The following is a 26,005-nucleotide window of genomic DNA, read 5'->3' as shown; positions in this document are numbered from 1 at the left end:
AATACAGGTTGTGCCAAGCTTGTAGCGTCTTACCCAAGAAGACTCGAGTCTGTAATCACTGCCAAAGATGCTTCAACAAAGTACTGAGTAAAGTCATAAGTGAGTAATACTTATGTAAATGTGATATTTCAGTAAAAAAAATATATCCAGATTGTCCAGATTGATGAGGGGGGAAAAAACGATTTAATACATTTTAGAATAAGGCTGTAACGTAACAAAATATAGAAAAAGTCAAGGGGTCTGAATACTTTATGAATTAACTGTATAAGCTACTTTGAGGTTATCTGGCATTAGTGCATAAACCTAACTTTAAAGGGCCTAACCAACCGTAAGTGCGCCAAGTAACCTACACACCAATCACCAAATGCTTTTGAGAACGGGTTGTTCCATGATGGCAAAAAAGGACAATGTCGGACTTTAATTCAATAAGAGAAACGTTGCGAAATGGCAAGTAGAATATAAAGAGAAGAGAGGGCCAGAAAGGTCATGTTTGGTAAAGATTTGGTAAGTAGAATCTAAAGAGAAGAGAGGGCCAGAAAGGTCATGTTTGGTAAAGATTTGGTAAGTAGAAAATAAAGAGAAGAGAGGGCCAGAAAGGTCATGTTTGGTAAAGACTTGGTAAGTAGAATATAAAGAGAAGAGAGGGCCAGAAAGGTCATGTTTGGTAAAGATTTGGTAAGGTAGAATAGTAAGTAGAAGAGAGGGCCAGAAAGGTCATGTTTGGTAAAGATTTGGTAAGTAGAATCTAAAGAGAAGAGAGGGCCAGAAAGGTCATGTTTGGTAAAGATTTGGTAAGTAGAATCTAAAGAGAAGAGAGGGCCAGAAAGGTCATGTTTGGTAAAGACTTGGTAAGTAGAAAATAAAGAGAAGAGAGGGCCAGAAAGGTCATGTTTGGTAAAGATTTGGTAAGTAGAATATAAAGAGAAGAGAGGGCCAGAAAGGTCATGTTTGGTAAAGATTTGGTAAGTAGAATAGTAAGTAGAAGAGAGGGCCAGAAAGGTCATGTTTGGTAAAGATTTGGTAAGTAGAATATAAAGAGAAGAGAGGGCCAGAAAGGTCATGTTTGGTAAAGATTTGGTAAGTAGAAAATAAAAGAGAAGAGAGGGCCAGAAAGGTCATGTTTGGTAAAGATTTGGTAAGGTAGAATAGTAAGTAGAAGAGAGGGCCAGAAAGGTCATGTTTGGTAAAGATTTGGTAAGTAGAATATAAAGAGAAGAGAGGGCCAGAAAGGTCATGTTTGGTAAAGATTTGGTAAGTAGAAAATAAAAGAGAAGAGAGGGCCAGAAAGGTCATGTTTGGTAAAGATTTGGTAAGTAGAATATAAAGAGAAGAGAGGGCCAGAAAGGTCATGTTTGGTAAAGATTTGGTAAGTAGAAAATAAAGAGAAGAGAGGGCCAGAAAGGTCATGTTTGGGAAAGACTTGGTAACGTGGTTGAACAAGGTAGCCGCTACGTTATGATGTGATGATTGTGAGGCGCTGTAAGCCTACACATTCAACAGTCACAAGACCGGGGACTTCAAAACAGGCCTACGGCACTTCAAGGGAACTGTAGCCTACTGTTCAGATGGGTTAAATGGAAACTGAAATCTGGACACTGACTGTAGGTCGATAACCTCTCATATAGCCTTAATATTAACTCCTGCAGAAGTAAACATTTCTTGCAGTAAAATGATACAATAAATGTAGGCATTTTTTTTTTTTTTTTGGGAACAAGAGTGGGGAAATATGATTTCTTTCTTTCAGCATCTTCAGAGAATGTGAATGTGCGGTTAGGGACCGTCTGTAAAGGTGCTAACTTTATCAGCATCATAAAAGCTGACAGTATTTCAACCAGATAAAATATGCATCAGTATCAGAAACATGTTGGCTGGTTTTCATTCTATTTCCTTACAAAGGGTCAAACCGATGTCATTTCGAAATGTCGCAAAGAATTCCCGGACCCTAAATGTCTATCCTCTGCAAAGAACCAGAGGTGACAAAGAACATTTAGGGGGCGGAAAGAAGTGCAAAATGCAACATTACCCATCTCAGCAGACGTGTCTCCATCTCTGCACCCCAGCTCCAGGTCCGAGTCCTCAGAGGCTAGGAAGGCTTCGTTCAGAGATAGTTCACCGAGCTTGTCTGTCAGTTTGGTGTCTTCCTCATCTCCAGACGGTTGGGCTGCATCAACATCATTCTCCTCCTCCTCCTCTCCTCTACGTTCAGGCTCGTGTCCGTCTCTTTTTACAACCCCCTCAGGGGACTGGTGACGCTGCTCTTCTGACATCACAGTGGAGTGGTTGTTGGACACAGCCACTGGTTCACAATCCTCCTCCTCTTTCTCCGTGTGCCCTACCCCCTGAGGTTTCTCTTGGTCCTGCTCTGAGGGAGTGGTTTCGGACCTCTCGGTCTCTGATGATTGGCTCTCAACCAGAGGCTCCTCCTCCTCTCCCTGGGTACTATTTCCTGTCTCCTCCCCCTCCTCTGCTGGTACTGGGCTCTCTGCGGTGATCTCTGGAGGTGTGAAGCTGTCCAGGGTGACTAGCTTCTGCTGACGTCTCTGGTTCTGTGGACACAGACAGGAGAGAGACATTACAGCGTGGTAAACTCAAAGTTAATACAGAAAGAAAAGGCTGTCGACACTGCTACTGCTTTAATATGGCTACTGCTTTAATATGGCTACTGCTTCCACACTGCTACTGCTTTAATATGGCTACTGCTTTAATACTGCTACTGCTTTAATACTGCTACTGCTTCAACACTGCTACTGCTTCAACACTGCTATTGCTTCCACACTGCTACTGCTTTAATACTGCTACTGCTTTAATACTGCTACTGCTTTAATACTGCTACTGCTTCCACACTGCTACTGCTTTAATATGGCTACTGCTTTAATACTGCTACTGCTTTAAATACTGCTACTGCTTTCATATGGCTACTGCTTCCACACTGCTACTGCTTTAATATGGCTACTGCTTTAATATGGCTACTGCTTTATTAATGCTACTGCTTACAACTTGCTACGGCTTTAATACTGCTATTGCTTTAATATGGCTACTGCTTACACACGGCTACTGCTTTAAAATGTCTACTGTTTTATTAATGCTACTGCTTCCACACTGCTACTGCTTTAATACTTCTACTGCTTCCACACGGCTACTGCTTTAAATACTGCTACTGCTTCCACACTGCTACTGCTTTAATACTGCTACTGCTTTAATACTGCTACTGCTTTAATATGGCTACTGCTTTAATACGGCTACTGCTTTAATATGGCTACTACTTTAATATGGCTACTGCTTCCACACTGCTACTGCTTTAATATGGCTACTGCTTTAATATGGCTACTGCTTTAATACGGCTACTGCTTTAATATGGCTACTACTTTAATATGGCTACTACTTTAATATGGCTACTGCTTCCACACTGCTACTGCTTTAATACTTCTACTGCTTTAATATGGCTACTGCTTTATTAATGCTACTGCTTTACTATGGCTGCTGCTTTATTAATGCTACTGCTTTAATACCTCTCCTGCTTAAATACTGCTTCCACACTGCTACAATAATTATCCTGCTTAAATACTACTTCCACACTGCTACTGCTTTACTATGGCTACTGCTTTATTAATGCTACTGCTTTAACACTTCTACTGCTTTAACACTTCTACAATACTTCTCCTGTTTAAATACTACTTCCACACTGCTACAGCTTTAATACTACTACTGCTTTAATACTTCTACTGCTTTAATATGGCTACTGCTTTAATTCTGCTTCCACACGGCTACCTTTTTAAAACTACCACTGCTTTAATACTTCTACTGCTTCCATAGTGCTTAGTAGTGCTTTAAAACAGCTACTGTTTCCACAATGCCACTGTTTAATATGGCTACTGCTTTAAAAACAGCTACCGCATCCACACTGCTACTGTTTTAATACTGCTACTGCTTCCACACTGCTACTGTTTTAATACTGCTACTGCTTCCACACTGCTACTGTTTTAATACTGCTACTGCTTCCACACTGCTACTGCTTTAATACTGCATTGACAATGGATTTCGTTGGACAGTGAATACCATGTGTATAAGGTACATACCATCAATAAAACTTTAAAACTTTAAAGTACACTATTCATTGAGCTCTGGTCAAACGTAGTGCACTATATAATCAAATAAAATCACAAGTTTATTTAGAATAGGGTACCAGAATCCTCCTAACTCTACCTCGGCATTAGGGTACCAGAATCCTCCTAACTCTACCTCGGCATTAGGGTACCAGAATCCTCCTAACTCTACCTCGGCATTAGGGTACCAGAATCCTCCTAACTCTACTTTGGCATTAGGGTACCAGTATCCTCCTAACTCTACCTTGGCATTAGGGTACCAGAATCCTCCTAACTCTACCTCGGCATTAGGGTACCAGAATCCTCCTAACTCTACCTTGGCCTGTTTCTTGGCATTAGGATACCAGAATCCTCCTAACTCTACCTTGGCATTAGGGTACCAGAATCCTCCTAACTCTACCTTGGCCTGTTTCTTGGCATTAGGATACCAGAATCCTCCTAACTCTACCTTGGCATTAGGGTACCAGAATCCTCCTAACTCTACCTTGGCCTGTTTCTTGGCATTAGGATACCAGAATCCTCCTAACTCTACCTTGGCATTAGGGTACCAGAATCCTCCTAACTCTACCTCGGCATTAGGGTACCAGAATCCTCCTAACTCTACCTTGGCCTGTTTCTTGGCATTAGGGTACCAGAATCCTCCTAACTCTACCTTGGCATTAGGGTACCAGAATCCTCCTAACTCTACCTTGGCCTGTTTCTTGGCATTAGGGTACCAGAATCCTCCTAACTCTACCTTGGCATTAGGGTACCAGAATCCTCCTAACTCTACCTCGGCATTAGGGTACCAGAATCCTCCTAACTCTACCTTGGCATTAGGGTACCAGAATCCTCCTAACTCTACCTTGGCATTAGGGTACCAGAATCCTCCTAACTCTACCTTGGCATTAGGGTACCAGAATCCTCCTAACTCTACCTTGGCCTGTTTCTTGGCATTAGGGTACCAGAATCCTCCTAACTCTACCTTGGCATTAGGGTACCAGAATCCTCCTAACTCTACCTTGGCATTAGGGTACCAGAATCCTCCTAACTCTACCTTGGCCTGTTTCTTGGCATTAGGGTACCAGAATCCTCCTAACTCTACCTTGGCCTGTTTCTTAGCATTAGGGTACCAGAATCCTCCTAACTCTACCTCGGCATTAGGGTACCAGAATCCTCCTAACTCTACCTCGGCATTAGGGTACCAGAATCCTCCTAACTCTACCTTGGCCTGTTTCTTGGCCTGTTTCTTGGCATTAGGGTACCAGTATCCTCCTAACTCTACCTTGGCCTGTTTCTTGGCATTAGGATACCAGAATCCTCCTAACTCTACCTTGGCATTAGGGTACCAGAATCCTCCTAACTCTACCTTGGCCTGTTTCTTGGCATTAGGATACCAGAATCCTCCTAACTCTACCTCGGCATTAGGGTACCAGAATCCTCCTAACTCTACCTCGGCATTAGGGTACCAGAATCCTCCTAACTCTACCTTGGCCTGTTTCTTGGCATTAGGGTACCAGAATCCTCCTAACTCTACCTCGGCATTAGGGTACCAGAATCCTCCTAACTCTACCTCGGCATTAGGGTACCAGAATCCTCCTAACTCTACCTTGGCCTGTTTCTTGGCATTAGGGTACCAGAATCCTCCTAACTCTACCTTGGCATTAGGGTACCAGAATCCTCCTAACTCTACCTTGGCCTGTTTCTTGGCATTAGGGTACCAGAATCCTCCTAACTCTACCTTGGCATTAGGGTACCAGAATCCTCCTAACTCTACCTTGGCATTAGGGTACCAGAATCCTCCTAACTCTACCTTGGCCTGTTTCTTGGCATTAGGGTACCAGAATCCTCCTAACTCTACCTCGGCATTAGGGTACCAGAATCCTCCTAACTCTACCTCGGCATTAGGGTACCAGAATCCTCCTAACTCTACCTTGGCCTGTTTCTTGGCATTAGGGTACCAGAATCCTCCTAACTCTACCTTGGCATTAGGGTACCAGAATCCTCCTAACTCTACCTTGGCCTGTTTCTTGGCATTAGGGTACCAGAATCCTCCTAACTCTACCTTGGCATTAGGGTACCAGAATCCTCCTAACTCTACCTCGGCATTAGGGTACCAGAATCCTCCTAACTCTACCTTGGCATTAGGGTACCAGAATCCTCCTAACTCTACCTTGGCATTAGGGTACCAGAATCCTCCTAACTCTACCTTGGCCTGTTTCTTGGCATTAGGGTACCAGAATCCTCCTAACTCTACCTTGGCCTGTTTCTTGGCATTAGGGTACCAGAATCCTCCTAACTCTACCTCGGCATTAGGGTACCAGAATCCTCCTAACTCTACCTCGGCATTAGGGTACCAGAATCCTCCTAACTCTACCTCGGCATTAGGGTACCAGAATCCTCCTAACTCTACCTCGGCATTAGGGTACCAGAATCCTCTTAACTCTACCTTGGCCTGTTTCTTGGCCTGTTTCTTGGCATTAGGGTACCAGAATCCTCCTAACTCTACCTTGGCCTGTTTCTTGGCCTGTTTCTTGGCATTAGGGTACCAGTATTCTCCTAACTCTACCTTGGCCTGTTTCTTGGCATTAGGATACCAGAATCCTCCTAACTCTACCTTGGCATTAGGGTACCAGAATCCTCCTAACTCTACCTTGGCCTGTTTCTTGGCATTAGGATACCAGAATCCTCCTAACTCTACCTCGGCATTAGGGTACCAGAATCCTCCTAACTCTACCTCGGCATTAGGGTACCAGAATCCTCCTAACTCTACCTTGGCCTGTTTCTTGGCATTAGGGTACCAGAATCCTCCTAACTCTACCTCGGCATTAGGGTGCCAGAATCCTCCTAACTCTACCTCGGCATTAGGGTACCAGAATCCTCCTAACTCTACCTTGGCCTGTTTCTTGGCATTAGGGTACCAGAATCCTCCTAACTCTACCTCGGCATTAGGGTACCAGAATCCTCCTAACTCTACCTCGGCATTAGGGTACCAGAATCCTCCTAACTCTACCTTGGCCTGTTTCTTGGCCTGTTTCTTGGCATTAGGGTACCAGAATCCTCCTAACTCTACCTTGGCCTGTTTCTTGGCCTGTTTCTTGGCATTAGGGTACCAGAATCCTCCTAACTCTACCTCGGCATTAGGGTACCAGAATCCTCCTAACTCTACCTTGGCCTGTTTCTTGGCCTGTTTCTTGGCATTAGGGTACGAGTATCCTCCTAACTCTACCTTGGCCTGTTTCTTGGCATTAGGGTACCAGTATCCTCCTAACTCTACCTTGGCATTAGGGTACCAGAATCCTCCTAACTCTACCTCGGCATTAGGGTACCAGAATCCTCCTAACTCTACCTCGGCATTAGGGTACCAGTATCCTCCTAACTCTACCTTGGCCTGTTTCTTGGCATTAGGGTACCAGAATCCTCCTAACTCTACCTTGGCATTAGGGTACCAGAATCCTCCTAACTCTACCTTGGCCTGTTTCTTGGCATTAGGGTACCAGAATCCTCCTAACTCTACCTTGGCATTAGGGTACCAGAATCCTCCTAACTCTACCTCGGCATTAGGGTACCAGAATCCTCCTAACTCTACCTTGGCATTAGGGTACCAGAATCCTCCTAACTCTACCTTGGCATTAGGGTACCAGAATCCTCCTAACTCTACCTTGGCCTGTTTCTTGGCATTAGGGTACCAGAATCCTCCTAACTCTACCTTGGCCTGTTTCTTGGCATTAGGGTACCAGAATCCTCCTAACTCTACCTCGGCATTAGGGTACCAGAATCCTCCTAACTCTACCTCGGCATTAGGGTACCAGAATCCTCCTAACTCTACCTCGGCATTAGGGTACCAGAATCCTCCTAACTCTACCTCGGCATTAGGGTACCAGAATCCTCCTAACTCTACCTTGGCCTGTTTCTTGGCCTGTTTCTTGGCATTAGGGTACCAGAATCCTCCTAACTCTACCTTGGCCTGTTTCTTGGCCTGTTTCTTGGCATTAGGGTACCAGTATTCTCCTAACTCTACCTTGGCCTGTTTCTTGGCATTAGGATACCAGAATCCTCCTAACTCTACCTTGGCATTAGGGTACCAGAATCCTCCTAACTCTACCTTGGCCTGTTTCTTGGCATTAGGGTACCAGAATCCTCCTAACTCTACCTCGGCATTAGGGTACCAGAATCCTCCTAACTCTACCTCGGCATTAGGGTACCAGAATCCTCCTAACTCTACCTTGGCCTGTTTCTTGGCATTAGGGTACCAGAATCCTCCTAACTCTACCTCGGCATTAGGGTACCAGAATCCTCCTAACTCTACCTCGGCATTAGGGTACCAGAATCCTCCTAACTCTACCTTGGCCTGTTTCTTGGCCTGTTTCTTGGCATTAGGGTACCAGAATCCTCCTAACTCTACCTTGGCCTGTTTCTTGGCCTGTTTCTTGGCATTAGGGTACCAGAATCCTCCTAACTCTACCTCGGCATTAGGGTACCAGAATCCTCCTAACTCTACCTTGGCCTGTTTCTTGGCCTGTTTCTTGGCATTAGGGTACGAGTATCCTCCTAACTCTACCTTGGCCTGTTTCTTGGCATTAGGGTACCAGTATCCTCCTAACTCTACCTTGGCATTAGGGTACCAGAATCCTCCTAACTCTACCTCGGCATTAGGGTACCAGAATCCTCCTAACTCTACCTCGGCATTAGGGTACCAGTATCCTCCTAACTCTACCTTGGCCTGTTTCTTGGCATTAGGGTACCAGAATCCTCCTAACTCTACCTTGGCATTAGGGTACCAGTATCCTCCTAACTCTACCTTGGCCTGTTTCTTGGCCTGTTTCTTCTGTTTCTTCTGCTGGTACTTGCTGCCAGTAGGAAGGTCGTCGGAGTCACCGTTGGTCATGGAGACAGGGCTGGGGCTGTCTCCGTTATTATATTTCACCTCAGTGCTAGCCTTCTGGTTCCCCGCTCCTTTCTTCTGGCTCTTCTTCCTGTAGGCCTGAGAGAATGCGGCAAACCATGACGTTAAGCAGTAGAGCATAACGGTAACATGGCATAGCATAACATGACACAACATGGCATAACATGACGCAACATGGCATAACATGACGCAACATGGCACAACATGTAAGATAAACAGCTGGGCTATGCTCAGAAGATAAACAGCTGGGCTATGCTCAGAAGATAAACAGCTGGTAAAACATAGAGGAAATGTCCTCATCCATCATGGATTGACAGCATGTTTTCATGATGTCATACACCCGCTAGGGCACATGTTTTTTTCATGATGTCATACACCCGCTAGGGCACATGTTGTTTTCATGATGTCATACATCCCGTTTTCATGATGTCATACACCCGCTAGGGCACATGTTGTTTTCATGATGTCATATCCAGCTAGTGTAGAAAAAGACAAACCTGTCATCATCATCATCATCATCATCATTACCTGGTCTGAGACAGGAAGGGACAGATCCAGAAACATCTCTTTGACCAAAGAAACCTAAAAAAAACAACAACAAAAACAACAACGACAGACATGTAGCATATGTATGGGTTGTTGTTAAGGGGGTTAGTGGTCAATCAGTGTTCATAGGGGATGGATGATCTTTAGTTGGGTTGGCAGGGTAGCCTAGTGGTTAGAGTGTAGAGGAGGTAGGTAGCCTAGTGGTTAGAGTGTAGAGGCGGCAGGGTAGCCTAGTGGTTAGAGTGTAGAGGCGGCAAGGTAGCCTAGTGGTTAGAGTGTAGAGGCGGCAGGGCAGCCTAGTGGTTAGAGCGTAGAGGCGGCAGGGTAGCCTAGTGGTTAGAGCGTAGAGGCGGCAGGGTAGCCTGGTGGTTAGAGTGTAGAGGCGGCAAGGTAGCCTAGTGGTTAGAGTGTAGAGGCGGCAGGGCAGCCTAGTGGTTAGAGTGTAGAGGCGGCAGGGTAGCCTAGTGGTTAGAGTGTAGAGGCGGCAGGGTAGCCTAGTGGTTAGAGCGTTGGACTAGTAACCGTAAGGTTGCAAGTTCAAACCCCCGAGCTGACAAGGTACAAATCTGTCGTTCTGCCCCCTGAACGAGGCAGTTAACCCACTGGCCGTCATTGAAAATAAGAATTTGTTCTTAACTGACTTGCCTGGTTAAATAAAGTTTTTTTTTTCAAATAGTATCGTTCAGTTCATGGCTTTTTTTTTGCTCTGACAGTTGGTGTAATCGGATAGAAACCCGAAGCGGGAGTGATTTGAACCGTACCTACCGTCTTGCATTGCTGACACATGACCGTGCTGGTCATCTCCCCACCAAACACCTGGTCTACGAAGTTATTAGGAGCTCCCTTCTTCTCATACTCTGGAACAGACAAACCACAACATGGGATAACGAAGGATAGGCACAAGGGACGTATTGGACTAGGGTCGCCTGGGAGAGTTACCTAGGCTATTGTAAGAATATTTGGAAGATAAATACACAAAAACGCAGAGGACTAACGGTCAAGAGGGAGTTAACGATCAATGGGTCAGAGACAGGGGAGGAATTTGTCTAGGCATTGAGCCTGAAACAGGATACTTGCCATTTGGCCATTGGCCCAGATTTATTACATTATTATTATTATTATTATTAATTCTAATTGGTCAACCACAGGCTAGGTTTGGGTTGTAAAACTACATCCTGTCTCTTTGTTCTGTGGAGAGAATCACTGAGGACAGGGGAGAATGAACATCTACCTCTCAGCATAACATATATGATTTGTCCTCTTTGAATAAACCCATTTTTCTCCCCCTGATTTACTTTGGGGTCTGTTAATGAAGAGTAACATCAACTGGTAACACGAACTACAATGGTATGTAATATACTCTAGTATGCAAGATGTCCAAATTCATGGACTATCAATCTAATCAAATGTATTTACAGAGCATTCGCAAAGTATTCAGACCCCTTCACCTTTTAAACATTTTGTTACATTACAGCCTTAGTCTACAATGGATAAAAAAAAAAAAAACATCAATCTACACACAATACCCCATGACATCACAATACCCCATGACATCACAATACCCCATAATGACATCACAATACCCCATAATGACATCACAATACCCCATAATGACAAAGCAAAAACAGGTTTTCAGAAAAGTTTGCAAATGTAAAAAAAATACAGAAATACCTTATTTACATAAGTATTCAGACCTTTTACTATAAGACTTGAAATTGAGCTCAGGTGCATCCTGTTTCCATTGATCATCCTTGAGATGTCTCTACAACTTGATTGGAGTCCACCTGTGGTCAATTCAATTGATTGGACATGATTTGGAAAGGCACACACCTGTCTATATAAGGCCCCACAGTTGACAGTGCATGTCAGAGCAAAAACCAAGCCATGAGGTTGAAGGAATTGTCCATAGAGCTCCGAGACAGGATTGTATTGAGGCACAGATCTGGGGAAGGGTACCAAAACATTTCTGCAGCATTGAAGGTCCACAGGGGCCTCCATCATTCTTAAATGGAAGCTGTTTGGAACCACCAAGACTCTTCCTAGAGCTGGCCGCCCGGTCAAACTGAGCAATCAGGGGAGAAGGACCTTGGTCAGGGAGGTTCTTGATCACTCTGACAGAGCTCCAGAGTTCCTCTGTGGAGATGGGAGAATCTTCCAGAAGGACAACCATCTCTGCAGCACTCGACCAATCAGGCCTCTATAGTAGAGTGGCCAGTCGGAAGCCACTCCTCAGTAAAAGGCACATGACAACCCACTTGCCAAAAGGCACCTAAAGGACTCTCGACCATGAGAAATAAGATTCTCTGGTCTGATGAAACCAAGTTTGAACGCTTTGGCCCGAATGCCAAGCGTCATGTCTGGAGCAAACCAGACACCGCTCCTCACCTGGCCAATACCATCCCTACGGTGAAGCATGGTGGTGGCAGCATCATGCTGTCGGGATGCTTTTCAGCAGCAGGGACCGGGAAACGAGTCAGGATCGAGGGAAAGGTGAACGGAATCGAGGGAAAGATGAACGGAGCAAAGTACAGAGAGATCCTTAATGAAAACCTGCTCCAGAGCGCTCAGAACCTCACACTGGGGCGAAGGTTCACCTTCCAACAGGACAACAACCCTAAGCACATTGGCAAGACAACACAGGAGTGGCTTCGCGACAAGTCTCTGAATGTCCTTGAGTGGCCCAGCCAGAGCCCGGACTTGAACCTGATCGATCATCTCTGGAGAGACCTGAAAATATCTGTGCAGCGACACTCCCCATCCAACCTGACAGAACTTGAGAGGATCTGCAGAGAAGAATGGGAGAAACTCCCCAAATACAGTTGTGCCAAGCTTGTAGCATCACACCCAAGAAGACTTGAGGCTGTAATCGCTGCCAAAGGTGCTTCAACAAAGTACTGAGTAAAGTTTCTGAATACTATAGTAAATGTAATATATTTTTTATATATATAAAAACTAGCAAAAATCTCTAAAAACTTGTTTTTGCTTTGTCATTATGGGGTATTGTGTGTAGATTGATGAGGGGGAAAAAAACAATGGAATCCATTTTCGAATAAGGCTGTAACGTAACACAATGTGGAAAAAGTCAAGGGGCCAGAATACTTTCCGAAAGCAATTTATAAAGCCCTATTTACGTCAGCAGTTGTCAAAAAAGTGCTTTCCAGACACCCAGCCTAAAACCCCCAAAGAAGAAGCAATGTAGAACCCCTTAGCCTTACCCTTGACTAACTTCTTCGATTGTTCAGCATCTCTTCCATGTTTTTTCAGTGCTTCCGATATTCCAGAGTTCAGTCTCTGGAGAATAAAAAAAACAAATAAATGATACAGATATATATATATATATATATAAATAAATGCTACAGCAGAACAGGTTTCCATTTAGAGGAGAAAGGGAAGTCTTATTTGGAGGGCTAGGTACACATCCTGTTCAGCTAAATAACCTCAATAGCTTTACATCTAAAAATGTCCAAACTAAAAGATGTGGAATTATAAAAAGAGATCATTAAATCACAGTTAAATCTCCTGTGTGTCTGTAGTCTATTATAGGTTACAAGTGTACCAGGAATGAGATCTGGTAAAACACAGTCTTATACTTTCATCTCCTCGGCTCTCATCCCATCCAGCAAGTAGCGAAGAAGCTCCTGGCTATCCTGCTGCTGGAACCCTTTAAACCGTGCCGCTCTGGGGAGGTGGGGGGCGAGAGCGATTAAAAAAAATAAAACCTTTCTGATGTAAGAGTGCTGATTTCAACAGAAACTTCACTTGAAGGCAGAACTCTAAAAAAAAAAAAAAAAAAAAAAAATTAAAATACTACTCACTTTTTGCAGACCTGACTGAAAAGTTCTCTCGGGGTGACCACCCCCTTCTTAGTCTCCTGGATCTCATTCAGGATCTGACACATCGCCACGGTCAGAGACCCCGGAGGACCTAGCTGCACCAGGATGGGTTCCTGGAGGAAACAGCATCATCAGCAACAACAACAGCAACAGAACAGGATATTCCGTTGAAGTATAAACCAGACTTGGCTGGGGGGGGGGGGGGGGGGGGTCAGGAGAAAACGTTTAGTTACGGTGTGATCTACTGAATCTCCAGGTTTAGTTCATTAGGATCTCTATTAGCTACTGCACATGCAACAGAAGTACAGAACAGTAAGGTGAGGAGGTCTAACAGGAGAGGAAGGGGAACCTATCAGGTCTGAGGAGACTCCAGGTGAGGAGGTCTAACAGGAGAGGAAGGGGAACCTACCAGGTCTGAGGAGACTCCAGGTGAGGAGATCTAACAGGAGAGGAAGAGGAACCTACCAGGTCTGAGGAGACTCCAGGTGAGGAGGTCTAACAGGAGAGGAAGGGGAACCTACCAGGTCTGAGGAGACTCCAGGTGAGGAGACCTAACAGGAGAGGAAGGGGAACCTACCAGGTCTGAGGAGACTCCAGGTGAGGAAGGTCTAACAGGAGAGGAAGGGGAACCTACCAGGTCTGAGGAGACTCCAGGTGAGGAGGTCTAACAGGAGAGAAAGGGGAACCTACCAGGTCTGAGGAGACTCCAGGTGAGGAGGTCTAACAGGGGAGGAAGGGGAACCTACCAGGTCTGAGGAGACTCCAGGTGAGGAGGTCTAACAGGAGAGGAAGGGGAACCTACCAGGTCTGAGGAGACTCCAGGTGAGGAGGTCTAACAGGAGAGGAAGGGGAACCTACCAGGTCTGAGGAGACTCCAGGTGAGGAGATCTAACAGGAGAGGAAGAGGAACCTACCAGGTCTGAGGAGACTCCAGGTGAGGAGGTCTAACAGGAGAGGAAGGGGAACCTACCAGGTCTGAGACGACTCCAGGTGAGGAAGGTCTAACAGGAGAGGAAGGGGAACCTACCAGGTCTGAGGAGACTCCAGGTGAGGAGGTCTAACAGGAGAGGAAGGGGAACCTACCAGGTCTGAGGAGACTCCAGGTGAGGAGGTCTAACAGGGGAGGAAGGGGAACCTACCAGGTCTGAGGAGACTCCAGGTGAGGAGGTCTAACAGGAGAGGAAGGGGAACCTACCAGGTCTGAGGAGACTCCAGGTGAGGAGGTCTAACAGGAGAGGAAGGGGAACCTACCAGGTCTGAGGAGACTCCATGTGAGGAGATCTAACAGGAGAGGAAGGGGAACCTACCAAGTCTGAGGAGACTCCAGGTGAGGAGGTCTAACAGGAGAGGAAGGGGAACCTACCAGGTCTGAGGAGACTCCAGGTGGAGGTCTAACAGGAGAGGAAGGGGAACCTACCAGGTCTGAGGAGACTCCAGGTGAGGAGGTCTAACAGGAGAGAAAGGGGAACCTACCAGGTCTGAGGAGACTCCAGGTGAGGAGGTCTAACAGGAGAGGAAGGGGAACCTACCAGGTCTGAGGAGACTCCAGGTGAGGAGGTCTAACAGGAGAGGAAGGGGAACCTACCAGGTCTGAGGAGACTCCAGGTGAGGAGGTCTAACAGGAGAGGAAGGGGAACCTACCAGGTCTGAGGAGACTCCAGGTGAGGAGATCTAACAGGAGAGGAAGGGGAACCTACCAAGTCTGAGGAGACTCCAGGTGAGGAGGTCTAACAGGAGAGGAAGGGGAACCTACCAGGTCTGAGGAGACTCCAGGTGAGGAGGTCTAACAGGAGAGGAAGGGGAACCTACCAGGTCTGAGGAGACTCCAGGTGAGGAGGTCTAACAGGAGAGGAAGGGGAACCTACCAGGTCTGAGGAGACTCCAGGTGAGGAGGTCTAACAGGAGAGGAAGGGGAACCTACCAGGTCTGAGGAGACTCCAGGTGAGGAGATCTAACAGGAGAGGAAGGGGAACCTACCAAGTCTGAGGAGACTCCAGGTGAGGAGGTCTAACAGGAGAGGAAGGGGAACCTACCAGGTCTGAGGAGACTCCAGGTGAGGAGGTCTAACAGGAGAGGAAGGGGAACCTACCAGGTCTGAGGAGACTCCAGGTGAGGAGATCTAACAGGAGAGGAAGGGGAACCTACCAGGTCTGAGGAGACTCCAGGTGTGATGGTGACACTGGTCTTCTCTTCAGCTGTCACCTTGTTGATGACCTGTCTCAACATCTGTGTCTGAGAGAGGGCCTGCAACAGAAACAATGGAGAACAATGGTTTATTACTCTACAAATATAATTCTGAACTAAGCCTACTAATAAATAGTAATAGTCACATTCAGACCAAGGCTGTGTATGTATACCAATCGGGCTCTGGTCCAAAGTAGTGCATTATATGGGGCCCTATAAACTCTGGTCCAAAGTAGTGCACTATATGGGGCCCTATAAGCTCTGGTCCAAAGTAGTGCACTACACCATGTAGCCATTTCAGACACAGCCCAAGGTTCCTTACCTGAACAACAGAGTTGAAGAAACAGGTGTTTCCAAGGTTACTGAGTCCTCTAACTGACAACGCACAGCTGCTGACTCCTCCCACTGCACCGCTGCTGGCTCCTCCCACGGCCTTCTGTCCTCTAGTCAAACTGCTGCTCTCTTTCAAACCGTTTTCTTTCTTGCCGTTCTTCTTCTGGTTCTCTTTCGGTTGTGTCACTGTGTTCTCTTCCTTCTCTTCTGGCTTGGTTTCCTGTGGCTCTTCTATCATGCTGTCCTCCAGCTTCACTATTGAATGCTCTGAGTCAATCACAACATAATATCATTACAATACTAGTCAAATCTGATGCTAATCTAATCATGTAGTCGTATCGCGGTAGAATTCTGTGAGAATTGATTGACTGATTTAATTTGATCATTCAAAGTAGAAAGCGGTTTCAAGCAGAGACAACATTACATACGTTAAAAATTACCAAAGATAATGACACACTAAAGCCCAACAGGAAACGTAGTCTAGATATGGGACTCACTTCTCTGTGGACTTTGTTTCCGGGGCTCAGACAAGGCCTGTTTCTTAATGTTGTTCACCAACTGAGCCAGATGGCCTGTTTTAGAGTACTGGACATCATCATCACAGATGTAACACCTGTATCATAAGACCACACAGGACAATGGTCAGGGATGTAAAATGTTTAGACATTAGGGGGAGGGGGGGGGGTGATGTTTTGACAACAACAAAAACCAACAAGCGCACTGTGTAGTGTAATGTGCTAAAACAAACTTTAAAATTATAAATGTTTTTTTATTATCATGGTTCTAACCTTTGACCCAGAGTTTTGCCTGGTCAACTCACGCAGTCAGGTAAAACTCCTTTCCCTAGTTACTGGGCCAAGCTTTTATTTAATACCATTCACAGATCCTTGTGTACAATATGTCCTTCTTCTACATGTGCAGTCTTCAGTGAGAGTGATGCAGGGTCTGGAGTTTACCCTGACCCTCTGGTCTCTTTTCTTCTGGTCGCGGGACATGGTCAGTTAAACCTCCTGGACCCAGTATGATAAGAGGAACAGGCCTCCGTCCCAAATTGCACCCTATTCCCTACATCTTACACTACTTTGGACCAGAGCCCATACGTAGTGCACTATGTAGGGAATAGGGTCCCATTTGGAACGCATGGCTCGCAGACACAGTGTTCTATTGGCTCACCAAACGCTCCAGTTGTCCAGGCTGAGCACCAGACAGTGAGGGTCTGACCGAGGCTTCTCGTAGTGCTTGATAGCATGCTGATCCTCAGAGGTACGCCCACACCCCTGGAAAACCAGAAAGACTGTTCGTCAGGTACATTTCACACACACACACCTCTACAATTGTTCACCTAATACCTTTTTTGCACTATTGGTTAGAGCCTGTAAGTAAGCATTTCACTGTAAGGTCTACTGCACCTGTTGTATTCGGCGCACGTGACAAATAAACGTTGATTTGATATCTAATGTATTTAAGGAACCTTACTCGGTGTCCGCATTTTAAGCACATCCATATCGTTGGTGTTTCGCTCATCTCCTCTGATGGAGCCTGTACAGCAGCAGCCGGCTCTTCACCCCTACAGTCTTGGCAGCTGTTACAGGCGGAGTCTATCCCAGTCTTCTTCAGGAAGCTGGAGTCTACACCTTTACGGATATGGTTGCACGACGGACCTGCGGTGAGAGGGACACACCAGAGAGGAGTTAGGCTAGTTCACGGTAGCTAATAATGACATTGTATCTGTCCTGTATTGGTGTGTGTGTGTGTGTGTGTGTGTGTGTGTGAGAGAGAGTGAGAGAGTGAGAGAGAGAGAGAGAGAGACCCTACCAGTCAGGTCTATCACTTCGTCCTCTCTAGGACCTTTCTGCCTCCTCTTCACCATCTTGTCTGGAAGACTTTAGACAGCTGACCTAGACAGAATGAGTCATCATCACAAACTGCAAGTTAGCCAGAGAGGAGTTTAACGTTAGCTAGCAGTTTCATGTTACTCAGGTAAATATAAACCTTCTGACTTGAAAAAAAAAATACTGTAGTTAACTTAACGTTACTACCTAGTTGTCATTTATAGGAACAGATTTAGCTAGCCTACTTATAAGCTGTGTAACGCTAGCTAGTTAGTTAATAAGAAAAGTCATTGTTACTGTAGCTACCATTACCGTCCACGGGCGTCTGTCAAGCATCCACTACAAATGTTTTGATTCATGTATTTGGATAATTGCAAGAAAGAGATCACACAATAAATAAACATACCCAGCAACGTGACTAAATAGGTACCCGTCACCAACCTACCCGGCAGAGGAGCGCTTTTTGTGAATCACAGTCGCCCGTTTCGTTTTCCCTTCTTTGAGTAAGACTCCAAACTATACATATCTCTGTACCGAGTCCACACAGCTAACAACCTTCAGGAAGGAAAAAAATACGCCAAAACTACACAAAATGATAACTATCCATATTTTAAAACAATAACATCTTAAGCCAGTTGCCACATATACTTGAACAAATAAGAAGCGCTGTGGTGGTGGTGTACGGCCACCGATAGAACAATGAGACAGATATTTTACCGGATGTATAAATGTGAAGCATCCGCTTGGTGTTTCCATCCAATATTCTTGTGAGAGGAAGCCCACTGGCCGGCAGTGGGAGAAGACTTTGGCCAACATTCAGCAAATTTTCTCATTGATAAAACATTTGATTTCAATAGTTTTCTGTTCCCAAAACTAAATATGTTATGAACAGAGTGGACTAAGTTTTGTAGACTACCCTTTGCGAAGAAAAATACAATTAAAATAAAAACAAAGTCGAATTCAAGTTAATGCACACGCGCACTTCATAGAGTAGGCGTTCCCTAACGGAAATATGCAGATAATGGTAAAACGCGCCAATAGGATCTCTCTAGCTCTGCCCACCTCATCGCTTGTTCCGCTCAGTGTGACTAATTTGTTCCCATTGGAAACGACAGGCTGTGCTCTATCTTGGTTTAGTTATACATATTTGGTAGCACTGTAAAGCAAGGTTCTGACTAGAGGGGGTACAGCTACGACCGGAAATGACTATTCGTAGCAGGTTAAAATAGCATTTTAACTAAGCCGAACCCTTTTCCTAATTCAAATCAAATGGTATTTGTCACATGTAGTGTAGGTAGACCTTACACTGAAAGGCATATTTACAAACACTTAACCAACAATGCAGTTCGCCTGACCTGCCACGTGAATTATCCTAACCTTATGCATACATTATCCTAACCTACTACGAAAAAGTAACTTCCCCGAAGTACTTCCGGGTCACGGATTTGTGGAATTCTTCAGAATAAGAGGCTGTATACTTTGTAAATTATTAATTACAGCGAACATTGTGAAATTTGCAAAATGATCGATATTTTATACTAGTTATCATACAAATGATAATACAAAATATTTATTAGATATGTTTTTATTATTATTTTCACGTCTAAATGGTGAACAGTGTTTTTGTTGTGTGTATTCCAATAATTTATTGCACAGAGTTAAACGTTTGCTGTACATTGTGTCGCAATAAAAGTGGGTACATTCTACTCTCCGGAGTGCTTCTGGTTTCCAAATCCAGAGTTGACACCCCGAGGAGCGTCGCTGCTAATTTAACAGCCCCTTAATTAAAGAGTGGCGAATCCGTTTAAATCTAATTGGACATACATATACATTTTTATAACAACCAAATACTTTTAAGAACTAAACCACAGCCTGTCGTTTCCAAAGGCAATTATTAGCATTAGTGACTCTGGTGTCCCTTATCAAGACCAAACTTTGGGAGGCCAGATGTGGTGCAGTTAATGACACCCTCAAGTGGTCACCGACGGGATTGGTTCAATTTATAAAACAGGAAGTTTGGAAAAGAATACAATTCGAAATAGATAAGGGGGGCATTGCATCAGTAAAACAGAGATGGAAAGGGATTTACCCGTCATTGTAAATGTGTTTATAACCGATATATAGTTGTATTACATAGGTACAATTGAAATGTAATCTAAGCCTTTGTAGATATTTGATATACACTGAGGTTTATCCAGAGTGCATTTTGGCATATGTATATATATGTATATATTTTTATTTATAGAATTGTTTGTATTGTTTTTGGAGATTGTTAGAGGCATGTTAAGCTTGAATATAGGCCAATAATACTGGTCAGGTTCTGCAGAACAGCACTTTTTTTTAGGAGTTTTGATATTCTTATATTGTTACGGTACTTTTTGATACTGTTTGTAAGTATCCATGTTATGTACAACGTTATGCACTAAATTTGTAATTGTATTTGAATGTGAAATGAAAATAAAAATGATTTTCCCCAAAAATATATATATATATCTGTCCCGGCGTACAGCCGATCTAGTAGGTAAATGTATCCGGGTCGTTAGAAACGCCACGCTAGCATCGTAAACTAATCGTAGGGATTTAAAAAAAATTATATTTGGTAGTGTGTTAAATTGACGTGGTGCAAATAATCACCGATTCCCTCTTACAGAATCGGATTTCTGTCCAACTAGCCACAGATAGTTAGCTAAAAAATGTTTTTGACCATTTGCAACTAGCATACTGATGGCTAACAACGAATGAGTTTGGGTCCTCCGCCATGGAAAGCATGCTGTTATCTGTTCTGTTTATCAAGAGAACATGACACTCCCTGTGATGGTGACGTGTAACTTAAAGTTCTTTCAATCTTTTTGACATCTGCATGTGCTGAAATAATCACTGCCCCATATGTTCTCATAGGCTAATTCTGAACAAGGAGTCTTAATAACAACAAGGCTATAACACGGATTTTCTGCAGGAATCGTCGAACATTATGGTCCATCTAGAGCAGGCGGAATCTCACCTGGCTGAGATAGAGCTACTCTCCAGTATGTACCCCGGTGAAGACGAGCTGGTGATTACTGACCAACTAGCTGTGGCTGAGCTCAGGGAGTATGTGGAGGGAGCAACAGATACCTATCCTCAGTCCAGACCACACATCCTCATCAAACAGAAGCTGGACACTGACACTGTGAAGGGGGTAGGTTAAAAGCACAGCACATGATAATCATTCTACATTCATTTGGCATGACTGACTCACTCAGCTGAGGACATATTTGATTTAAATGTGATTTATTTAACCTTTATTTAACTAGGCAAGTCAGTTAAGAACACATTCTTATTTACAATGACGGCCTGGCAAAAGGCCTCTTGCAGGGACGGGGGCTGGGATTAAAAAATAATAATAATATTAATATAGGACAAAACACACATCACAACATATAGAGCAGGGGTTTTCAACTATTGCCATACGAAGTCCAGAGCCTGCTGGTTTTCTGTTTTACCTGATGATTATTTGCACCCACGTAGTGTCCCAGGTCTAAATCAGTCCCTGATTAGAGGTGACCTGGTGTCCCAGGTCAAAACCAGTCCCTGATTAGAGGTGACCTGGTGTCCCAGGTCTAAATCAGTCCCTGATTAGAGGTGACCTGGTGTCCCAGGTCTAAATCAGTCCCTGATTAGAGGGAAACCTGGTGTCCCAGGTCTAAATCAGTCCCTGATTAGAGGGAAACCTGGTGTCCCAGGTCTAAATCAGTCCCTGATTAGAGGGAAACCTGGTGTCCCAGGTCTAAACCAGTCCCTGATTAGAGGGAAACCTGGTGTCCCAGGTCTAAACCAGTCCCTGATTAGAGGGAAACCTGGTGTCCCAGGTCTAAATCAGTCCCTGATTAGAGGTGACCTGGTGTCCCAGGTCTAAATCAGTCCCTGATTAGAGGGGAACAATGAAACAGTGCAGTGGAACTGACTTGGAGGTCCAGTTGAGTTTGAGGGCTATAGGGTATATAAACACACAACCTGACAATCATTATATTATATTCTACATTCACTGACTGTCATACAGTAGCCAGGGATATCTATAGACTTGGAGGTCCAGTTGAGTTTGAGGGCTATAGGGTATATAAACACACAACCTGACAATCATTATATTATATTCTACATTCACTGACTGTCATACAGTAGCCAGGGATATCTATAGACTTGGAGGTCCAGTTGAGTTTGAGGGCTATAGGGTATATAAACACACAACCTGACAATCATTATATTATATTCTACATTCACTGACTGTCATACAGTAGCCAGGGATATCTATAGACTTGGATCAGCTTACCAATATGTACGGCATTTTTATATTTATTAATTTAAACATGAATTACCTTCCTTTGTCCTCTTCCGCTCAGGTGAACGTGACCATATCTTGCACCTACTCATCTGACTACCCTAATGTCTTACCTGAAATAGCTGTACGGTAAGCCAGATCTGTAACCCTATAGCCTTAATAGAATTGTCTGAAGGACACAAATTAAGTTGTTTGAATTTAGTTCTCCCCCCCCCCAGGTGTCCTGACCTCAGCCGATCCCAGCAGGCCCAGCTTCACTCAGACATGAACGCCTACCTCTCAGAGAGCTGCCGTGGAGATGTCTGCGTCCTCTCTGCCGTGGAGTGGGTGAAAGACAACGTACACCTGTACCTGACCGACAAGAGCACATCATCATCAACAGCAGCCCCTGGCAAGAAAGAGTCTCGGTCTACCTGCTCATCTCCACAGCCCAAAGGTATCTTTATACCCGGTGTATTTATTGTACGACATTATTTTATGTATGTTTCTGCGAATGTTCCAAATAACAATTGGAATTTTGACAAATCAGTAACTAAAATGTACTGTTAGGTTCTAAAATGAACCTATTTTTTTATTTTACCTTTATTTAACTAGGCAAGTCAGTTAAGAACAAATTCTTATTTTACAATGACGGCCTAGGAACAGAACAGTGGGTTAACTGCCTGTTCAGGGGCAGAACGACAGATTTGTACCTTGTCAGCTCAGGGATTTGAACTTGCAACCTTCTGGTTACTAGTCCAACACTCTAACCACTAGGCTACCCTGCCAACCTCTACACTCTAACCACTAGGCTACCCTGCCGCCTCTACACTCTAACCACTAGGCTACCCTGCCGCCTCTACACTCTAACCACTAGGCTACCCTGCCGCCTCTATACTCTAACCACTAGGCTGCCCTGCCACCTCTACGCTCTAACCACTAGGCTGCCCTGCCGCCTCTACGCTCTAACCACTAGGCTACCCTGCCACCTCTACACTCTAACCACTAGGCTACCCTGCCTCCTCTACACTCTAACCACTAGGCTACCCTGCCGCCCCTACACTCTAACCACTAGGCTACCTACCTCCTCTACACTCTAACCACTAGGCTACCTACCTCCTCTACACTCTAACCACTAGGCTACCCTGCCACCTCTACACTCTAACCACTAGGCTACCCTGCCGCCTCTACACTCTAACCACTAGGCTACCCTGCCACCTCTACACTCTAACCACTAGGCTACCTACCTCCTCTACACTCTAACCACTAGGCTACCTACCTCCTCTACACTCTAACCACTAGGCTACCCTACCTCCTCTACACTCTAACCGCTAGGCTACCCTGCCGCCTCTATACTCTAACCACTAGGCTACCTACCTCCTCTACACTCTAACCACTAGGCTACCCTGCCACCTCTACACTCTAACCACTAGGCTACCTGCCTCCTCTACACTCTAACCACTAGGCTACCCTGCCACCTCTACACTCTAACCGCTAGGCTACCCTGCCGCCTCTACACTCTAACCACTAGGCTACCCTCCTGCACAGTGACATTTCATATTTTCAGAACCCAACAGTTTATATTATTGTAATGTATTATTATTATAGAGCAGTTCAGTCGCTTGTGGATCTACAGCCACCACATCTATAATAAGAGGAAGAGGAAGAACATTCTGGAGTGGTCCAAGGAGCTGGATCTGTCAGGGTTCAGTATGCCTGGCAAGCCTGGGATCATCTGTGTGGAAGGCCCTCAGTCGGCCTGTGAAGACTTCTGGGCCAGGTAGGGTTATACATGTGTAATGTGTTGGGTTTTTTTGGAGGGGGGGGGGGGGGACTCTCCATCCATTCAACCTTAACGTTTTTTATTTTAACAAACTTACTATTCTCAATAGGAATAGCATTAGCATCAGACTGTAATATAGCATGTCACCATGTGTGTTGGTGTATTCTAAAGCTTCTAGAACACTCTCCTCTGTCTGTTTCCAGGGTGAAGGTTCTAACCTGGAAGAAAATCATTATTCGTCACAGAGAGGATGTTGCCGTGGACAGTCGGAGTGCTGAGGCCAGCGTGGCAGACAACACGGATTCCCTCCGTAGGTTCACAGGGTTCGAGGAGGCCATGTTTGATCCACACGGGAACAGAGGAAACCATATGAACCTGGGCCAGCTCTATCAGTACCTCAACGAGAGAGGATGTGGAGACGTCTTTCAGCTTTACTTTGGAATTGAAGGAAGGTAGTATAGCTGATAGGATAGGTCCCATAACTGTTGGTTGTACCCAAATTAACCAATGCAGGAATCAAGTACCCAAATGAACCAATGGCAGGAATCAAATACCCACATGAACCAATGGCAGGAATCAAGTACCCAAATGAACCAATGGCAGGAATCAAGTACCCAAATGAACCAATGGCAGGAATCAAGTACCCGAATGAGCCCACATCTAATCCACACAGAGATGAGCCCACATCTAATCCACACAGAGATGAGCCCACATCTAATCCACACAGAGATGAGCCCACAGCTAATCCACACAGAGATGAGCCCACAGCTAATCCACACAGAGATGAGCCCACAGCTAATCCACACAGAGATGAGCCCACAGTAAAGTGAGAATGGTGGTTGGCTGGGAGGGTTTTACTGAACCCCTTCTCAAATACAGGCCTTGAAGTCTAACCCCTACTGGAGTTTATCCTTCCCCTCTAAACACAGATTCAGAACTGTGACACCAGGTAGGGGGGGGGAATCCCTAACTACCAGGGAGAAAAGACAACCCACCAGTGCTGTGGATACCATTGCTCAGATTTGTGTACGCCTGGTTTCCACACCTCGTCTCCATCAGCCCCTATTTTCAGAAGCGTCAGCTCCAAATCCTTTGTCCAGGATCACCTGAACAGGTGGGATGGTAGATTGAACCATAGTAGCAGTCAAATGGAACACACTGAAACACGAAGTGAGAATGGTTTTACAGATTCGTCACAAGTCTGATCAAACTTCTTATTTTATGCATTCAATGCATTCTACAAGCAAAATAAAAACAAACTCATGTAAAATATATCCAACGATAAATAAGAATAGGGGTGGTAAATGACTGAGTTTAAAAAAAATACTCAATGGTGCTCGGATAGGGAATTACTGTGCTAATGGCTATGAATGGTTTGTCCCGGGAGATGAGTAACCTTGCCTGAGAACTGAAAACGTATGTTAGCTCCCTGAGCCAATGTCTTGGCTTTGGCACAGTTCATCATGCCAAATACAGTACGAGTTGCACCCGTATAATGATTTTGTAGATACAAACGATGTTTGAGGATAAATGCAACACTTGTAAACATGTCAATTGATATGTGAATAAATTCAACAGGAATTGCAAGCATGCAACTACATTTGAACATGAATACAACTCATTTACTAAACTTGCAACTGGTGAATCTTCTGTGAATCAAAACTACATTTTGCGCTCTTGAGTTTTGGCACTAATTCAGCGACTAACCTCTGCCAAAAGTTTTGTAGCTGCAAACAAGCATCCGAGAATAACACGAGGTCTGGTGGACCACCTGGGTGAGGCGTTGTCATTCTTTCACGTTTCACTGGGTTCCGGTCTGGAAGCATGCTTTCCGTTGTGCTAAATATGGATCAAATGTGTTAAAATTACGAGCTAGCTAAATGATATTCACAGAATTTGAAAGCTACGACAAGGCGTTACCGATGAAGAATTAAAACTAGTGGTTCCACATAGCATAACCGCTACAAAGCTGGGGCAAGCTATCCAGCCTCTTTTCTATTGGCACAACATGTCTGTTTAGCGAGTGAGCTATCATTAGAGCCTTCAGGCCAGCCTGCATCTTGTGGTTCTTGTTTTGTGTAACAGAGTAATAGGTCTAGCTATGTACTTGTCATTTCTTACTAAATGACAGCTGTAGCAGAGATATTATAGAATGGAGGAGATAGGAATCTCATTGGACAATTAATGGAGGAACGTGTAACGCCCCATTCAG

At 44.7% G+C, this 26,005-nt stretch overlaps 2 protein-coding genes across 4 annotated transcripts in view; one reads left to right on the top strand and one right to left on the bottom strand.

Annotated features, from left to right (window-relative positions):
- Positions 1–19,147, bottom strand: part of usp16 (ubiquitin specific peptidase 16) — a 41,413-nt gene extending 22,266 nt beyond the window's left edge. The window contains exons 1-14 of one of the 3 annotated variants that reach the window (XM_090223939.1): positions 18,162–19,147; positions 17,700–17,782; positions 17,361–17,545; positions 17,058–17,161; positions 16,382–16,497; positions 15,874–16,151; positions 15,513–15,611; positions 13,350–13,480; positions 13,125–13,212; positions 12,750–12,825; positions 10,300–10,391; positions 9,517–9,570; positions 8,884–9,066; positions 2,024–2,546 (exon numbers count right to left, since the gene is read on the bottom strand). In XM_090223939.1, the coding sequence (XP_090080065.1) occupies positions 2,024–2,546; positions 8,884–9,066; positions 9,517–9,570; positions 10,300–10,391; positions 12,750–12,825; positions 13,125–13,212; positions 13,350–13,480; positions 15,513–15,611; positions 15,874–16,151; positions 16,382–16,497; positions 17,058–17,161; positions 17,361–17,545; positions 17,700–17,754 (1,984 nt within the window). In that variant the 5' untranslated portion in view covers positions 17,755–17,782; positions 18,162–19,147. Of the gene's footprint in view, positions 1–2,023; positions 2,547–8,883; positions 9,067–9,516; positions 9,571–10,299; positions 10,392–12,749; positions 12,826–13,124; positions 13,213–13,349; positions 13,481–15,512; positions 15,612–15,873; positions 16,152–16,381; positions 16,498–17,057; positions 17,162–17,360; positions 17,546–17,699; positions 17,783–18,122 lie in introns of all 3 variants that reach the window. The other 2 variants (XM_090223941.1, XM_090223940.1) reach the window with 2 other exon arrangements.
- A 314-nt stretch (positions 19,148–19,461) lies between these two features.
- Positions 19,462–25,423, top strand: rwdd2b (RWD domain containing 2B). The gene is made up of 6 exons (XM_036965246.2): positions 19,462–20,533; positions 20,673–20,894; positions 22,093–22,160; positions 22,250–22,467; positions 23,619–23,790; positions 23,997–25,423. Exons 1-6 carry the CDS (start codon positions 20,516–20,518, stop codon positions 24,247–24,249), a joined length of 951 nt encoding a protein of 316 aa, XP_036821141.2. The 5' UTR covers positions 19,462–20,515; the 3' UTR covers positions 24,250–25,423.
- The last annotated feature ends 582 nt before the right edge of the window (positions 25,424–26,005 follow it).

This window comes from Oncorhynchus mykiss, chromosome 27 (genome assembly GCF_057628025.1).
Source record: "Oncorhynchus mykiss isolate SJ-2025 chromosome 27, ASM5762802v1, whole genome shotgun sequence".
Taxonomy (NCBI): Eukaryota; Metazoa; Chordata; class Actinopteri; order Salmoniformes; family Salmonidae; genus Oncorhynchus; species Oncorhynchus mykiss.
Note: the sequence above shows the minus strand (reverse complement) of the source record. Positions and strands in the feature narration are given on the sequence as shown.